Source organism: Electrophorus electricus, chromosome 9 (genome assembly GCF_013358815.1).
Source record: "Electrophorus electricus isolate fEleEle1 chromosome 9, fEleEle1.pri, whole genome shotgun sequence".
In the NCBI taxonomy this organism is placed as follows: domain Eukaryota; kingdom Metazoa; phylum Chordata; class Actinopteri; order Gymnotiformes; family Gymnotidae; genus Electrophorus; species Electrophorus electricus.
Window position 1 is genome coordinate 16,059,843 of NC_049543.1, and position 16,032 is coordinate 16,075,874.

Genomic DNA, 16,032 nt, shown 5'->3' on the forward strand with positions numbered 1-16,032 from the left:
CTGTTTGTACACATAATAGTTACTGAAACACATTTATGGATGTCATGGATCAGGGCTGGCCAGTTACAATCACAGTACCAGAATTCACACCAGTGCTGCAATGCATGACTAATAATGTATGTGTTACCAATAATTTTATTATCTACTGTAATTACACAAGACTAGGCAAACAGTGGCTGATATTGAATCGACTATTAGTGGTGTATGTATGTGTATATATATTCATCCTTGAAGTTCAGCAGTGCAGTTTTATTGGTCGCTTGCTTTAACGACTTTAACGAGACAGGGAGTGTGATGTCTCAGCATGCACTGTGGGGAGACAGCAATGGCTTCTTGCATTTTTGCAGTGTTATCACTTGAGCTTTGAGCGTATGTTGTGTCATGGTGATTTTTGATCCTCTGGTTGGTTGGCTGTTTTTTGTACAGTTAGGCTAAGGCCAGTATCTTTGGGTGGAGGGTGGTGGGGCATCGTCCGCCCGAGGCAGGGGAGTGTAGCCGTCCCTAGATCTGTGACTGCGGGCAGAGGATTGAACATCTCCTCGAGAGACCTACATGTGAAAGCAGCCATGTACCCTGATTTTATCAGAGAGAGAGAGACAGAGAGAGGCAGGAGTGGTGAGAGAGGGGAGTGAATAAATGTGGGAGGGAGGTGGGGGAGGACAGAGGCAAGAGGAAGAAGAAAGAAACAGGATGAAGGAGAAGAAACTGAGTAGGCAAAAGAGCAAAAAAGAAAAGGAGCGAGAAACATGAGAGAGAATGAAAAAGGAAAAGAGAGAAAAAGAAAGAGAGAGGGTCCTCTGGGTATTGCAGCCCTTCTTTGTACTATAGAGGACTGATTCCTCAAGGTAGTAATTTAGTGCAATGGTGGTTTTGATTAAGATAGCACTGAGGTTAGATTAGAGCAGAGATGGTGCCTAACTGAGATGGAAGCCCATTTTAAACGAAGCAGTAGAAGCTATTTATTACGACAGCCTGTGTAATTAAGGCTGGAGCGATGGATGATCACTGCGGCTTTGGATATTCAGAGCAGCGAAGTAAAGTCTAACATTGTAAACATATGTATGCTTGGACACACACACATACACACACCTTACCACACACATTTACACCCCCCCCCACACCTAATTCCTTCCCACAAGATTGTTCATTAACATCCCATTTTTATCTACATTAAAAGCTATACTACTGAAGCACATACAAATATAAATAACAACCGAATATAATTATTTTTCTTTGTCTCTGTCATGCTTTCTCTATATACCTCGCCTTTTGTTGTTGTCTCTCACTGTCTCTGCAGGTTTGTCCACTCTGCAGGCCGTCTTAGACACGGCGGCGGAGAGGAAGTGGCAGGTGACCGCCATTAACGTGGGCAACCTGAAGGATGAGCGGAAGGATGAGGCATACCGCTCACTCTTCCTGGACCTGGAGAACAAGAAGGAGAGGAGAGTCATCCTGGACTGTGAACAGGACAAGGTCAGAGACATCATGGAGCAGGTAAGCTGGACCATACTATTTGTTTCTTTCTCTCTGTCTCTCTCTCTCACACACACACACACACACACACAAACACACACACCCAAACACACTTTCATGTGCTTGACAATCCTACATTCCCACTTTGTTTTTTAATTCCGAGGCAGTAAGTCATACTCCTTAATGCCTTTGCTGCATTTTCTGATACATGAGCATAATTGGCTGTCTCAGGTCCCAGGACACACGGCTGTGTGTCATGTGGCAGCACTTAATAGAGTGGCACCATCTAAAAGAGTTTGCCAAAGTGTTGGGTGACATAACCACATTCCCCCAAAGGCATGGTTAAAAAGGGAAAGATCTACTTATAGGTGATGTTCTGCTACACACATTTGTATTGTATGTAATATTTTTGTATGCTCCCTACCTTCCAGGATATTGGAGTGAGTAGTAACTGGATATGACGTGGAAATTAATTTGCTTCCTATCGGTTTGGCACTGTTCTCCCCTGCTCTGTGTCACAGTGATTAGAGCAGGAGAAGCACAGCAAAAGAGGCAGAGTGCACAGGCTGGCTATAACATAAATAGTGGCGTGTGTGTATGTGTGTGTGTGTGTGTGTGTGTGTGTGTGTTTCCTTCCAAGATAATTAAACATCAAGCTCACTCTCATAAAATGTTAAAAAGAATGTTAAAAGAAAGGAAAATGTATGTGTTAGGCCATTAGGACATTTGACAGTGTAATTGCTTTCTTCTGTAGAGTTTTAGAGTTAGGAGATTTTATGACATTTTACACCATATATACATGTGTATGTAATTAACATGCAAAATGTTCCTGTTTCCCAGACAGGTTGAAAGACATTTGTAGACTGTAGAGGGGCACTACCTAAAAACATAAACCTTACAGACTGACAAAACACAAATAATTTCTCAGATTTCTCGCCGAATTCACAGACGTAAACTTTAACAATGGACCATCCCATCATGTGACAGATCGAGGATTGTTGGACTAGTGTCCTTCAGCACAACTGGCACATTTTTGCAGGACCGCTTGTGCCACTTCCTCACATTTCAAGCTGGTTTCTCTCACCAGCGACTTCATGGCGTCCGAACCACTGCACCCTCTCAGAGCGTTCTCCAAATTCCGTGGGCGGAAGCTTGTGAATCAGTCTGCTCTTTTTTCGCAGCTTGTTTTGTTGGTGAAACAGAGGTCAAGCTGTCAAATGAAACCATCTGGATTCCAAAATAATGTTTATTTATTATCGCAGTGACTGTTGGTGGTGGCATTTATTTCCAGATCAGTATATTGTAACACGGTCAGACATTATTTGGGCTGATGTTGGCACGTGTGCTCTTCTGTCGTTCTCAGGTCATCACTATTGGCCGGCATGTGAAAGGCTACCATTACATCATCGCTAATTTTGTGAGTTGATCGAGTGAAATCTCTTTTCCTGACCACATCTTTTCTTTCTGCATGAAGGGATATGAGTGTGAGTGTGAGTGTGTGTCTGTGTGCATGCACAGGTCTAGTATTAGTGTTTAGATGAACTGTGTACTTGTTATTAATGTTTTAAATTGCAAATCTTCAGTGATAATAATAATCTTTATGGGTCTGTGTATGTGTTGTGACTGGGTTCAGGGCTTTTTGGACGGAGACCTGTCGAAGATACAGTACGGTGGAGCAAACGTGTCTGGCTTTCAGATCGTGGATTTCGACGACCCTCTTGTCTCTAAGTTTGACCAGCGTTGGGAGGCTCTGGAGGAGAAGGAGTACCCTGGGGCTGACAGCAAGATCAGAGTGAGTGTGTGTGTGTGTGTGTGTGTGTGTGTGTGTGTGTGTGTGTGTGTGTGTGTGTGTGTGTGTGTGTGTGGTTGTGTGTGTATAAATGTATGCATGTGAATTTTCTGTTCACTGCAGCTGTGCAGCCCTGATTTCTACCTCTGAAATACACTACTTCTCAAACCAAACCAGTGTTATTTGGACATTCTAGCTGCAGTGAGGTTGATGAAAGTCATTATGTTGTTCAGGTTCATGTTTTTTGTGTGATATTTAATAAAAACTTTGTGTTTGTTTGTGTTTGTTTGTGTGTGTGTGTGTGTGTGTGTGTGTGTGTGTGTGTGTGTGTGTGTGTGTGTGTGTGTGTGTGTGTGTGTGTGTCTGTCTGTGTGATCTATATCTGCAGTACACATCTGCTCTGACGTATGATGCTGTTCGGGTGATGACAGAAGCATTCCGCACCCTTCATAAGCAAAGGATCGACATCAGTCGCCGTGGCAACAATGGGGACTGCTTGGCCAATCCAGCAGTGCCTTGGGCTCAGGGAGTGGAGATAGAACGTGCCCTCAAAGAGGTTCATATATTACCTATGAAATGACAAGCTGAAATGACTCAGTATTATGTGGTCTGAACATTCGGTGTATTTGCATGTGTGTGTATGTGGGTGCTTTTAGGTGCATGTGGATGGACTTACAGGAAACATCCAGTTTGACCAGTATGGCAAGAGAGTGAATTACTCTGTCAACCTTATGGAGCTGAAAAACAGTGGCCCAGTAAAGGTATGACACTCTTTTATGCACGCACACACACACACACACACACACACACACACACACACACACACACACACACACACACACACACACACACACACACACACACACACACACAAAATCTAAAATTTTGACAACTTGACCTGAGTTTACCATGCACATAATCTTAAAGGGATATCTTGGCTAAATGCTTTTAGGCAGAGTGTCCAAAGTGTGCTCTGAATCTCCTGTTCAGAGCTGTTCCCTGCAGCTCCCTAATCTGACTAACCTTTCTCTATACTTTAGTGTGCTGATTACATCCAGCTAGTTTGCACATTTGGCTTTTGAAAGCATAGTGTGAGTATACATCTTATAGGATGGGTATGTTTCCACCAGATTGGCTACTGGAATGAGGTTGACAAAATGGTGGTCACCAAGTCAGACCTTTTCTCCAATGAAACCACAGGTTTGGAGAACAAGACAGTTATTGTGACAACCATTCTGGTAAGGTGATGCTACTTATTATGTATAAACATAAAATATACAGGCAGCATCTGGTTTTGATGCATCTGCACATGCAACCATGTGGTACTGTGCATGCTTTCTCTCTGTAGGAAGCGCCCTATGTGATGCTGAAGAAGAATGCGGAGTTGTTTACTGACAATGATCGCTACGAAGGATACTGTGTGGATCTGGCAGCCGAGATCGCAAAGCATTGTGGGATTAAGTACCAGCTAAAGATCGTGGGTGACGGGAAGTATGGTGCGAGAGACAGTGTCTCCAAAATCTGGAATGGCATGGTTGGCGAGTTGGTGTATGGGGTGAGGAGTCACACATTCATACACTCACACACTCACACACTCCATACATGATGTCAGTTGTCATAGCCCGTTCCGTACTTCGAACCTCAAGTATGGCTCGGCTTGAAATACCATGCTTCAAGTCTCGTGGAAGACAAGCATCAAGAGTATTCTCTGTCCTGGGTCCCAGATGGTGGAATGAACTTCCGATTCCTGTCCTTTGCAGTCTTCAAACACAGAGTGAAGACCCATCTATTCATGGAATATTTAAATGACCACTGACCCTGCTCCTGTACTAACTAAACTAGTACTTATTGTAGGGTATTGTTTATTACACTGATGTTGTCTAACAAACTCTAGTACTTATTATTTATTGCACTTTATCATTGTCTAAGATAGACCTTATGTATTACTTCTAGGCATCAGTATTGATCCCTGTATTTCTACTATTGGTACATTGGACTCTAAGCTACTGTATTGTACTAGGATGTATTCTATGAGTAAATGACAAAGCACTTTTGTAAGTCCCTCTGGATAAGAGCGTCTGCTAAATATGTAATTGTAAATATGTATACACACACACTCACACTCATATACTCACACACTCACACACACACTCCCCTCAACCAGTGTCAAATTCACACATACTCACACACTCATATGCACACACACATGCACAATCCCATTAACCAGTTGTCAACAAAATTTGACAAAACAAAACTCAACAAAACTGTGTTAACAAAATTGTGTTGATAAAAGGTTTAGAAATGCAACAATAACAAGGCAAAAAAAAGAATAAAAATCCACACAATCCATACCAGTATAACTGGCAGTTTTCATCAAAACTAAAACTATGCCTGAATTAAAAAAAAACTAAAATGTGAAGCAAATCTGCATGGCACCAAAAGCTTCTTCCCTCTTTCTGTCTCGCTCTGTCCTTCCCTCTTTCTTCTGGCCAGAAAGCGGACATAGCTATAGCCCCTCTGACCATCACACTGGTGCGTGAGGAGGTCATTGACTTCTCCAAGCCCTTCATGAGCCTGGGCATCTCCATCATGATCAAGAAGCCCCAAAAGTCCAAGCCAGGCGTGTTCTCCTTCCTGGACCCGCTGGCCTATGAGATCTGGATGTGCATCGTGTTCGCCTACATCGGCGTGAGCGTGGTGCTCTTCCTCGTTAGCCGCTTCAGTCCGTACGAGTGGCACACAGAGGAGTTCGAGGATGGCCAGCTGGGTCCCAGCGAGTCCACCAATGAGTTCGGCATTTTCAACAGTCTGTGGTTTTCCTTGGGTGCTTTCATGCGGCAGGGATGTGACATTTCACCCAGGTTGGTGAACGTCTGATCAAGGTTGGGTTTGCAATCCTTGGTCATAGGTTGTGTGAGCAAATACCCACCTGGTGAGGGGGCTGCAAGTAGCAATAATTAATTTTTCCAATTGATTTCCAATTGGAAATTCCAATTGTGATTTATTAATCACATTATGAAACAGCCATTATACTGACACTGACATACTGAGGTTCTGCACTAAATCTGTTTTAAACATGGGCGCCTCCATGTGGGGGAACTGCTCTGTGGAGCATAAACTGGTTAATTTGAGGACAACAAAGCAATTTGATTCTTCATCTCAGGTGAACTGCACTTGATAGTAAAAGGTAAAAATAATAATCAGTTTCAGAAATACTGATTGCTAATTTTTGGTGGCAAAAAATTACTTATTGCTTCTTTAAAACTAAACACTCATGCAATTAAATGTTTTATATAATTTCATCTGTATGAGCTATTTTTCTGTGTAAAGTTTCCAGTGTTTTTAAGTGTTGGCCAGTCAATGTGTTTTGCATGTAGGTCTCTGTCTGGGCGTATAGTTGGTGGTGTGTGGTGGTTCTTCACCCTCATCATTATCTCGTCCTACACGGCAAACCTGGCTGCTTTCCTCACTGTGGAGAGGATGGTGTCACCAATCGAGAGTGCAGAGGACCTTGCCAAGCAGACTGAGATTGCCTACGGAACCCTAGACGCAGGCTCAACCAAAGAGTTTTTTCGGGTGAGGTTCTGGAGCAAAGCATCTTGGGAAATGTATTTTTCAAAACCAAAGCTAAATGTGTTTTGCTCTAAAACAAGAAGATAAGGTTGGTTGAAGTTTCAAACATTTCGCTTCCTTGATCTCCTGTTCATTTGTGCTCTCATGTTATTTCATTTCTTGTTCTTCTCCTTCTCTGTCTACCCACTCTGGATCTCAACCTGTCCTCTCCCCTCTCTATTTTGCCTGTAACAAAAAAACGATCTCTCTTCTCACTTTTTTATTTATTTATTTTTTTTTTAAATTAAATTACTCCACCCCCTAACCCTTGGCCCTTCCTGCCTAATCCTCTCCACCCGCCTGCATCTAGAGGTCAAAGATCGCCCTGTTTGACAAGATGTGGCAGTATATGAACAACGCCGAGCCATCCGTCTTCGTGAAAAACACGGTGGAGGGTGTCTTGCGTGTGCGCAAGTCCAAGGGCAAATACGCCTACCTGCTGGAGTCCACCATGAATGAATACATCGAGCAGCGCAAGCCCTGCGACACCATGAAGGTCGGCGGCAACCTGGACTCCAAGGGCTACGGCATCGCCACACCCAAAGGATCTGCTTTAAGGTGGGTGGAGTAGTATAACAATATGACCCATGTTGTTATAGTATCCCACCTACCCTGATGTAGGCCAGGGGTCCCTCTGACAATGGAGGTAACCTAGGTAACTGCAGCTGAGAAGGAGTAGGGATTGGTAACCTAGGCAACCAGGAATTGGGTAACCTAGGTAACCACAGGCTGAGCGAGAAGGAGACAGGAGCCTTTAGAGGAATGCAGGCTTAGGGGTAACCTAGGCAACTGCTGAGAGAGTGTTGAATGTGGTGACAAGTTAGCAGTTGGTTGTCTAGGCAACTAAATCATAGGTGAACGTAATGCACATATCTGAAATTAGAGAGTCCTTAGTGACAAGGAAGACAGATATAACCTAGGCAACAAGAAGGTTTCTAAAGCAAACAAGACAGCAAGTTGGTTTTTGTAAATGCTTCTGAAATTTACATGTTGCATTTAGCAACAAAAGTGATTGAAGATGAAGTTAGCCTATGCATTTTGCCATAGAAATAACAGAGTGAGATAGATGTTTTCAAGACAGGGTTCTCAAAGATACTGCAGGTTGTAGGACTGATTGCAAAGCCTTGTTCAGCTGTTTGTGCTAATACTATCCTGTCCCTACATTCAGTGAGGCAAACACTGGCAAATGGCTACAATTAATTCACCAGATGTTAATCTGGATGCAGCCACCATTTTAAACTTCTATCTGCTTAGATCCTCAAACAAGCTGCTAGTACGTGACAAATTAACTGTCTAAGATCTAGCTGATGTATAAAAAAATTGTCCCAAATGTCTGAATTTCAACCAATTTGGCTATGAGCTGAGATTCAACCAATGTGGCCTTGCAATGTGTACATTTGCCAGTAATATTTTGTCTCATTGAGCACAGATTTAATGATGCCTTGCAACCAGACTGTCATGAAAAATCTGATGTCCCACTTACAATCAGTAAATCATCAATGCATGTGGTTTGGTGCACAAACTACTGAACTACTGAATGTGTCCTGACACTACTGAATGTCAAAATATAAAGTTTTCAGAGGTCTACGAATTTATAGTAATGTGACTGCGAATGCCAGTGATGATGCACTGTTTGAACCAAGCATGCAAGTCTCTCTTTGATACCTCTAACCAAACTTGTCTGCTTTTCCACTTACAATGTAACTTGCGTCCAAGTATGTGCATATTGAATGACTGGACGAATTCTGACTGAACAATAACATTAATTGTCACTAATACTTAGCCTCCTCTATTCTAGCCTCCTGCCCTGAGACTTTGTATTGGAAAAAAAACAAAGCTCGACCACCTTATGATCTGACTAGATGTTTAACCATCTTGCTCAAACTTAACAATTCAGTAATGATTTTTGATTGATTGATTGACTGATTGATTGATTAATTGATGGATGGATTGTGTGACCCAATGTTACATTCATTCTATGCGACTGGTGGGGGGGTGTGGCCCGCTGCAGCCCCACCCCCTACCATGCTGTCTGACGAATTTGTTTTATCATTTGTTTAAGAAATGCGGTAAACCTCGCAGTGCTAAAACTGAACGAGCAGGGGCTTCTGGATAAATTGAAAAACAAATGGTGGTACGACAAAGGAGAGTGCGGCAGCGGAGGCGGGGAGTCAAAGGTCAGACCCTTGCTCGGGAACTATGGGTAAAAAAAGAAAAATTAATGAAAACATGCAAAATGAGTAAGCAGCACTATTGGCTCCTCCAGCAACCAACCCGCTGACACTGCCCCTTTATGAACACCCATCATGTAACCATAGAGACAGTAGTGTAGCAACCTAACACAAGTTGTTTGTAGAGCATTATATAGAACATGGAATATGTGAGGACTGTGTGAGCATCAGCTAAATTCCTAAAGTGCCATTTACTAAAACAAACTCCTGCAAATGTATTGGCATGTGTGCAGAGGTTCTGTGGGGTGGTTGGGTTGGGTGCTCTTAAGGCCAACCCTGCTGCTTCCTCACGGCGACGCGTCCACGCACATCTGTCACGGCAACTGCGCTGTTGCCGCCTGCCAAATGGAGTGTGGATGGCCGATCGCCGCCCCCGTGTGCTGGGGGCCCAGGCCTGTCCGGCCGCTGTAAAGCCAGCTCTGATGTTCATGACAAATAACATAAAATAACATTGGTAATGTTATTTATGTTATTCCCCATACGTGAAGAACGCCAGTAAACCTGGCAGTACTGAAACTCAGTGAGCAAGGCGTCTTAGACAAGATGAAAAACAAATGGTGGTACGATAAAGGGGAATGTGGATCCAAGGACTCAGGAAGTAAGGTCAGTCACTGCAGGGAGTGTGTGTGTGCATGTGTGTGCGTGTGTGTGCGTGTGTGTGCGTGTGTGCGTGTGTGTGCGTGTGTGCGTGTGTGCGTGTGTGCGTGTGTGCGTGTGTGCGTGTGTGCGTGTGTGTGCGTGTGTGTGCGTGTGTGTGCGTGTGTGCGTGTGTGCGTGTGTGTGTGTGTGTGTGTGTGTGTGTGAGTGTGAGTGCGTGTGTGCGCGTGCCCAGACCCTTTTCCAGAATGTATGTACTACTCTGATGTTTGAGAGACTGTGAGTGTTCTTCAGTGATAATGGAGTGCCAATGAGAGTGTGGGTGTGTGGGTGTGGGTGTTTGTGTGTGTGTTTGTGTCAGAGCGAGTCCCCAGTGCCACGCATGAATCAGAGACAGACCTGTTCAGTGAAATGCCTGTACAAAGTTTAGTTGAAATAATATATTGGAATAATGCATGTACACTGTGCACACACGTACACACATACCAGTGTATATATAACATTTAAGTTTATATACACAGTTTTGTATATCTTGTTCCTCTCAGACGCACACACAAATACCTACAAGCATGCATACCTCTCTGAGCTTAGGCTGTCTTTATGGTCCTCCACTATACATATATAATTGTTCTGTGTTTACTTTCTTTCTCTTTCTTTATTTCTTTCTTATAAAAAACATACTTAAATACAGTCTTCTAAACCTTATCTGTTGTATTATCGTGATCTTCTTTGTACTATTGTTGTAATGCTGTGGGAGATGGCTATTATGACACAGTCTTTCCAGTGCTGAAACTTCCAGAACATTGCACACACAGACTTTCACCAAGCACCCAGTCTTCTGTACCTTATCTGGTGTATGATTGTGATCTTCTTTGTACTGTTTCTGTCGTACTGTGGGAGATGGCTATTACGACAGCACACTCTTTCCAATGCTGAAACTTAACACAGACACACAAGCACAAACAGACTCCATACACTTCATATACTTACCACTCAATGTAGTAGTCTCCTAGGCACTTCACCATACCCTCCCTTTGATGACGTTTCAAAGTTAGCACCATTACTAGGCCAGAAGCGTTGCTGTGCTGTGCTGTGCTCCGGCCACTGCTCTTTCTCCTCCCTGACCTGTGACCTTTGCCCTTTGACCCTTCCACCTCTCCCCTCCTGCAGGAGAAGACAAGTGCGCTGAGCCTGAGCAACGTGGCGGGCGTCTTCTACATCCTGGTGGGCGGTCTGGGACTAGCCATGCTCGTTGCCCTGGTGGAGTTCTGCTACAAGTCGCGCGCCGAAGCCAAGCGCATGAAGGTTGCCAAGTCTCAGGCCCTAAATCCCCCCTCTTCCTCGCAGAATTCTCAGAATTTTGCCACTTATAAGGAAGGGTACAACGTGTATGGGCTGGAGAGTGTTAAGATTTAATGCGGTAGGAACGTCGCAGATTTCCCTCTGTTCTTTCTCCTTCCGTTGCTGTCCGCTCATGCCTTTTCTATTTATTTATTTCATTTTTGCTCGTTCCTTCATTCCCACCGCAAGTTATATTACTGTTATTATATATTTAATCTCCAGACCTAATTGTTGATAATTCATGAACATGACTGACAAAAACTGCACGTGTATATATGTAGTATGTGGCACCTTGTGAGTTGTGGTACACTTATTGTACATACATGATGGCGTGGGTGAGGGGTGGCTGGATGGATGAATGCATGAATGGATGGATGTGATTTCTAATGATCAAGGTTGCCCGTTTATAAAAGAACCAGACTACTTAGGGGTTATCTGGGATTCAGATGTGTGGTCGATGGGACGTGATGAAGAAATATCAGAGGAACAAGGACTCGATTGATGGTTTAATGAAAGATGGCTAGATGATTAGATGACTGGGCCACTGAGTGGAATGGATGATGCTGTACTGTCCACATGACATTGACTGTGCCTTTATTTATATTTATATTTATTTATGTATGTATTTATTTATTTATTTATTTCTACTATGCAGTTTTGTTTTGTTTTTCCATTTTTGTCCCATCGTTAGTGCTTGGTGTTATTTATGGACTGGCACCATGGCTTACCATAGAGATAGAAATAGCTAGAAATCGAGAGCTGTTGGGGTGGAGAATGACACCTCTCAGCTGGTCACAGAACATCTTTATGCTTCTGCAGTACTTAAGGGCAAGCAAAATGAAACTGACCTCTGCTCTTGTGCTTCTCTTTTCTTCTCTCGTGTGTGTGTGTCTGTGCGTGTGTGTCTGTCTGTGTGTGCGTGTGTGTGTGTCTGTGTGTGCGTGTGTGTGTGTGTGTGTGTGTGTGTTACCCACGTTTTTCTTTTGTTCTCTTATTCCTGTAATTGTGTTATGCATGGCTGTGCCCTTACTTTGGTCACTTTTGTATGTTTCTCTTGTGTTTTGGTATGTATGATACATTATCTGTTTGTGTGTATATGTGTGTATGCATGTGTTTTTGTGTGTGTTTCTGCGCGTGTGCATGCTTTTAGATGACATTTACGGACGCCATGCGGAACAAGGCCAGGTTATCTATAACTGGCAGTACAGGAGAGAATGGGAGTGTTCTTACTCCAGATTTCTCTAAAGCCGTCCATGCAGTGCCCTACATGAGACCAGGCAGGGCAAGGTCTCCCAAATGAGCAAGCTGTCCTGAGTGCCTTACACACGCACGCACGCGCACACACACATACACACACACACACATACACACACACACACACACACACACACACACAAATACACACACACATACACACACACACACTTGTTACTTTCTTTCATAGACAGACACACATTTTGAGACATACTGTCCCACTCAAATACATATTTCCACAACTGTACAGGTCTGACTATCAAAAATGAACAATGTCATTGACTTCCATGCATACACGTTCATATAGACATATGGTTGTATACACATCTTTACAAATACGCAAAAAAACATAAACATATTAACTGTAACACACATGCAAGCACTTAAAGCTGCAGATACAGTTCAGCTCTCACATGCAAAAATGTACAGACGTGTAATTTACATGTGTATATTTCAACATGAGCTGGGGCCCTTGGTTTACACATGCACGTTATCCTACTACACAGGTGTTGAGAGACACTGCCATTGTCTCTCTCTCTCTCTCTCTCTCTCTCTCTCTCTCTCTCTCTCTATCTCGATCTCTATCTCTCTCACGCACACACTTTCATTCTTCATTTCTCATTGACATTTTTCACGCTAAAACTGATGATGTAATCATACACTCAGAAGCAGCTCAACACTATGGCAACATTTTTGAAATCTCAGATTCTAAAGAACACAAGCACATGGGTCATCTCCATCCATTGTGATTTTCTATTGTACTCAAACATATATATGAAAAAATCACAAGAAGTATCAAAAAATGGAAAAAAAAAAGTTTCTGAAATATTTTTCAAAAAAAAGAAAGAAAATACTGTCAAAGAACATTCTTCCATATTGTAAAATATGAAATTGCTTCAGTTTCAAACTCTTTAAAGCCAAATGAGTTCATTTAAAGTAGGTGCAATGTTTGAACATAATGATTTAATAATATCATATGAATTATATGTTTAAAATATACATAAATCATGTAAATATTCTTTTGTTCTTTTGATCTTAATGTTAATATGACCGTGTTTGACAAGAAAAAATCCTTTTGGTTTTATTTTCTTCTTAGACGTTTGAGTTGTTGAAATGTGTTATTAATTTGTACCACTTTGTTGTTAATTTTCTTGCATCATTATGTTGCAGTCCTGTTTGACATGGATGATGTAAGTAGTAGTTTTATAGTTATGTTGTCAAAAAAAACAAACAACCCCAAACATCCACTACTTAAACGATCATGTTTCCCATTTGTAGGAATCCTTCTAAAAATAACATCTGGATCAAATTTGCATATGAAAATATAGATACGCTTAAGTACAGTATTTCTAAATGCCAACTAGTCATTCGTGCCAAAACACTCCTGGCAAGGTAATACTGAATATTTGTGAGGAACTGGGAAGGACTCAATATAGACACCTCATGCCATGTTCCTCTTATATAAATCTAATTTAAATTATGTTTCCTATGTGTCCTTAAATATGTTGTACATTAAATGATGTGCACTAATTTATGCAGTCCTAACTGAAACGCATGACAACCTTAAGTTTAATCTTTGTTTTAAAAGCGATGATGATGATGATGATGATGATGATAAAATTATATTGCCACTGACTTTGGATGACTAGAACTATCATAGTCAAAAGTGACCTGAAAAATTGAAACCAAGAGTATTTCATTTATTATTTGATGACTATGAATTCTATTGAAACACTATGCGGAACACCCTTTTCTATGCCATGCTGTAAATCTGCAATCTTATCCAATAGTTTTATATGTATATGTATTCTGTATACAAACAGAGACAATGCATCTGAATATCTTATTGTATGAACACACACAAAGTACATATATACAAAAGGTTGGTGCAAGCTGCACTGGAAAGTTGACAGTTCCGAAGGCTTCCTTAATGCCAATCCACACCCATGAAGGTACACACATACACACATTGACCCACAAATGGACTTGAATCAACACAACATTCTCATTTGGAGAGTCTCTTTAGAGCTTAACCAGAGGAGGTTTTTGTAAATGGAATGTGGGTCAACTGCTTTATTTTTTGGACTTTTTGAATAAACTGAGGCTGAGAAACTGCTGCTTTTCATTGTCTGACTTCTTATGCCACCCAGATAGAGGGGATTTGGGTAGGGGGCAGGGAAGTAAACACACAGCTACATGTCTACATGCAAAGATCTTAAATGTAAATCTTCAAAAATGTATGTTTAAAACAGTTTTTGTGTGGCAGTAAGTGTCCACATGTGTAAGTTCTTGTAGGCTTCTTTTGGCTGATATTTGTTCCGTATTCAATGGTCCTGGTCATCATAAGTTGACACAGCTCCATTTCAGATTCAGTTCTGTTGACATTAGGGTTCTGTTATGCTTCAATTGTAATGAAGGCAGGGATCTGTTCAGCTTCATTTGTGTTGAAGGTAGGGCCCTGTTCTGCTTCAGTTGTATTGACACAGCTCCATTTCAGATTCAGTTGTGTTGAAGTTAGGGCTCTGTTCTGCTTCAGTTGTATTGAAAGCAGGGTTCTGTTCAGCTTCAGTTGTGATGAAGGCAGGGCTCTGTTCAGCTTCAGATGTATTGACCCCTAACTTTAGATGACTAGAACTTTCTTCACCACAATACTAATATTTTAACTTAAATAACATAACACTGTATTAATCCCCAAAGGGAAGTTAGAGTGTTCCAGCAGCATACAGGTAGGACAAACATAGAGGACACAGTGGGTAGGTAGATATAGGAAGAGTTCAGAAATCAATATTTGGTGGATTAACCAAGATTTTCAACCAGATTTTCAAGAGTATCATAGCATGCTCTCCACCAGACATTCATATTGCTTATTGAACAAGATTCAATTCAGGTGATCTCTAATCAGTACCTCATTAAGTAGAATGAGGCATGTATGTTGGAATTCAACAGACACTGGAATGGAATGACTAATATATGTGTAGAGTTGAAATTTAGGAGTGGTCATTTAATTTTTCCAGAGCTATACAAGATGTAAGATTTTTTCACCATTATTGCTATGACCAGATTTGTAGTGTAGAAGTATGAGATGTGCCAGACACACATGTGCACACCAGGGGTATAAATCACAAGTGTCATCATGATGCCAATGATCTGGTGATTTTTGATACCTCAATATTTTGCTGTGATGCAATGCAATTCAGTTCAATACTGGAGGCTGCTGTTACAGGGGCTGTAGAGTTTAATCTATAGCAAGTTTTTCAGTGATGTTCTTTAAGAGGTTTTTCAGCTATAACCCCCATAAAACAGGCCTAACCTCACCCATGTTGGCACCTACAGCATTAGGGCATAAAGAGAGAAATCATGGGTATAACGTTGGATCAGGTGAGAAAATAGATATGAATGCATCCATGTTTATACATCACATCAATGACACCAGATTGTTTGACACAGACCGTTTCACTGTTAAATCCCTAGTGCACACGTACACACACGATCAGCCCATTTGGTGCTAGGTACCCATACAAACACAGACACACAGACAAACACCACTTTTGGTGTTAAACACAAACACACACACTTGAGCACACATACACACACAGAAACAGCTCACTACGTGTTGGGCACAAACACACATACACACACTAAACAAGCTCACTAGGTGCTAATTGCACATGCACACATGCACACACAAACTTTTGCTTTTTGAGTCCCTGCATCTCCACTGATGAACTGGGTTAG

General features: G+C 41.9%; 1 protein-coding gene across 3 annotated transcripts in view; it reads left to right on the forward strand.

Annotated features, from left to right (window-relative positions):
- The window catches only part of gria2a (glutamate receptor, ionotropic, AMPA 2a), a 30,203-nt gene extending 15,794 nt beyond the window's left edge, over positions 1 to 14,409 (forward strand). Inside the window, exons 4-16 of one of the 3 annotated variants that reach the window (XM_027029400.2) lie at positions 1,298 to 1,494; positions 2,837 to 2,890; positions 3,107 to 3,265; positions 3,651 to 3,818; positions 3,919 to 4,023; positions 4,393 to 4,500; positions 4,611 to 4,817; positions 5,756 to 6,123; positions 6,640 to 6,838; positions 7,185 to 7,432; positions 8,937 to 9,051; positions 10,873 to 11,007; positions 12,194 to 14,409. In XM_027029400.2, the coding sequence (XP_026885201.1) occupies positions 1,298 to 1,494; positions 2,837 to 2,890; positions 3,107 to 3,265; positions 3,651 to 3,818; positions 3,919 to 4,023; positions 4,393 to 4,500; positions 4,611 to 4,817; positions 5,756 to 6,123; positions 6,640 to 6,838; positions 7,185 to 7,432; positions 8,937 to 9,051; positions 10,873 to 11,007; positions 12,194 to 12,343 (2,213 nt within the window). In that variant the 3' untranslated portion in view covers positions 12,344 to 14,409. Of the gene's footprint in view, positions 1 to 1,297; positions 1,495 to 2,836; positions 2,891 to 3,106; positions 3,266 to 3,650; positions 3,819 to 3,918; positions 4,024 to 4,392; positions 4,501 to 4,610; positions 4,818 to 5,755; positions 6,124 to 6,639; positions 6,839 to 7,184; positions 7,433 to 8,936; positions 9,052 to 9,593; positions 9,709 to 10,872; positions 11,123 to 12,193 lie in introns of all 3 variants that reach the window. The other 2 variants (XM_027029402.2, XM_027029401.2) reach the window with 2 other exon arrangements.
- The last annotated feature ends 1,623 nt before the right edge of the window (positions 14,410 to 16,032 follow it).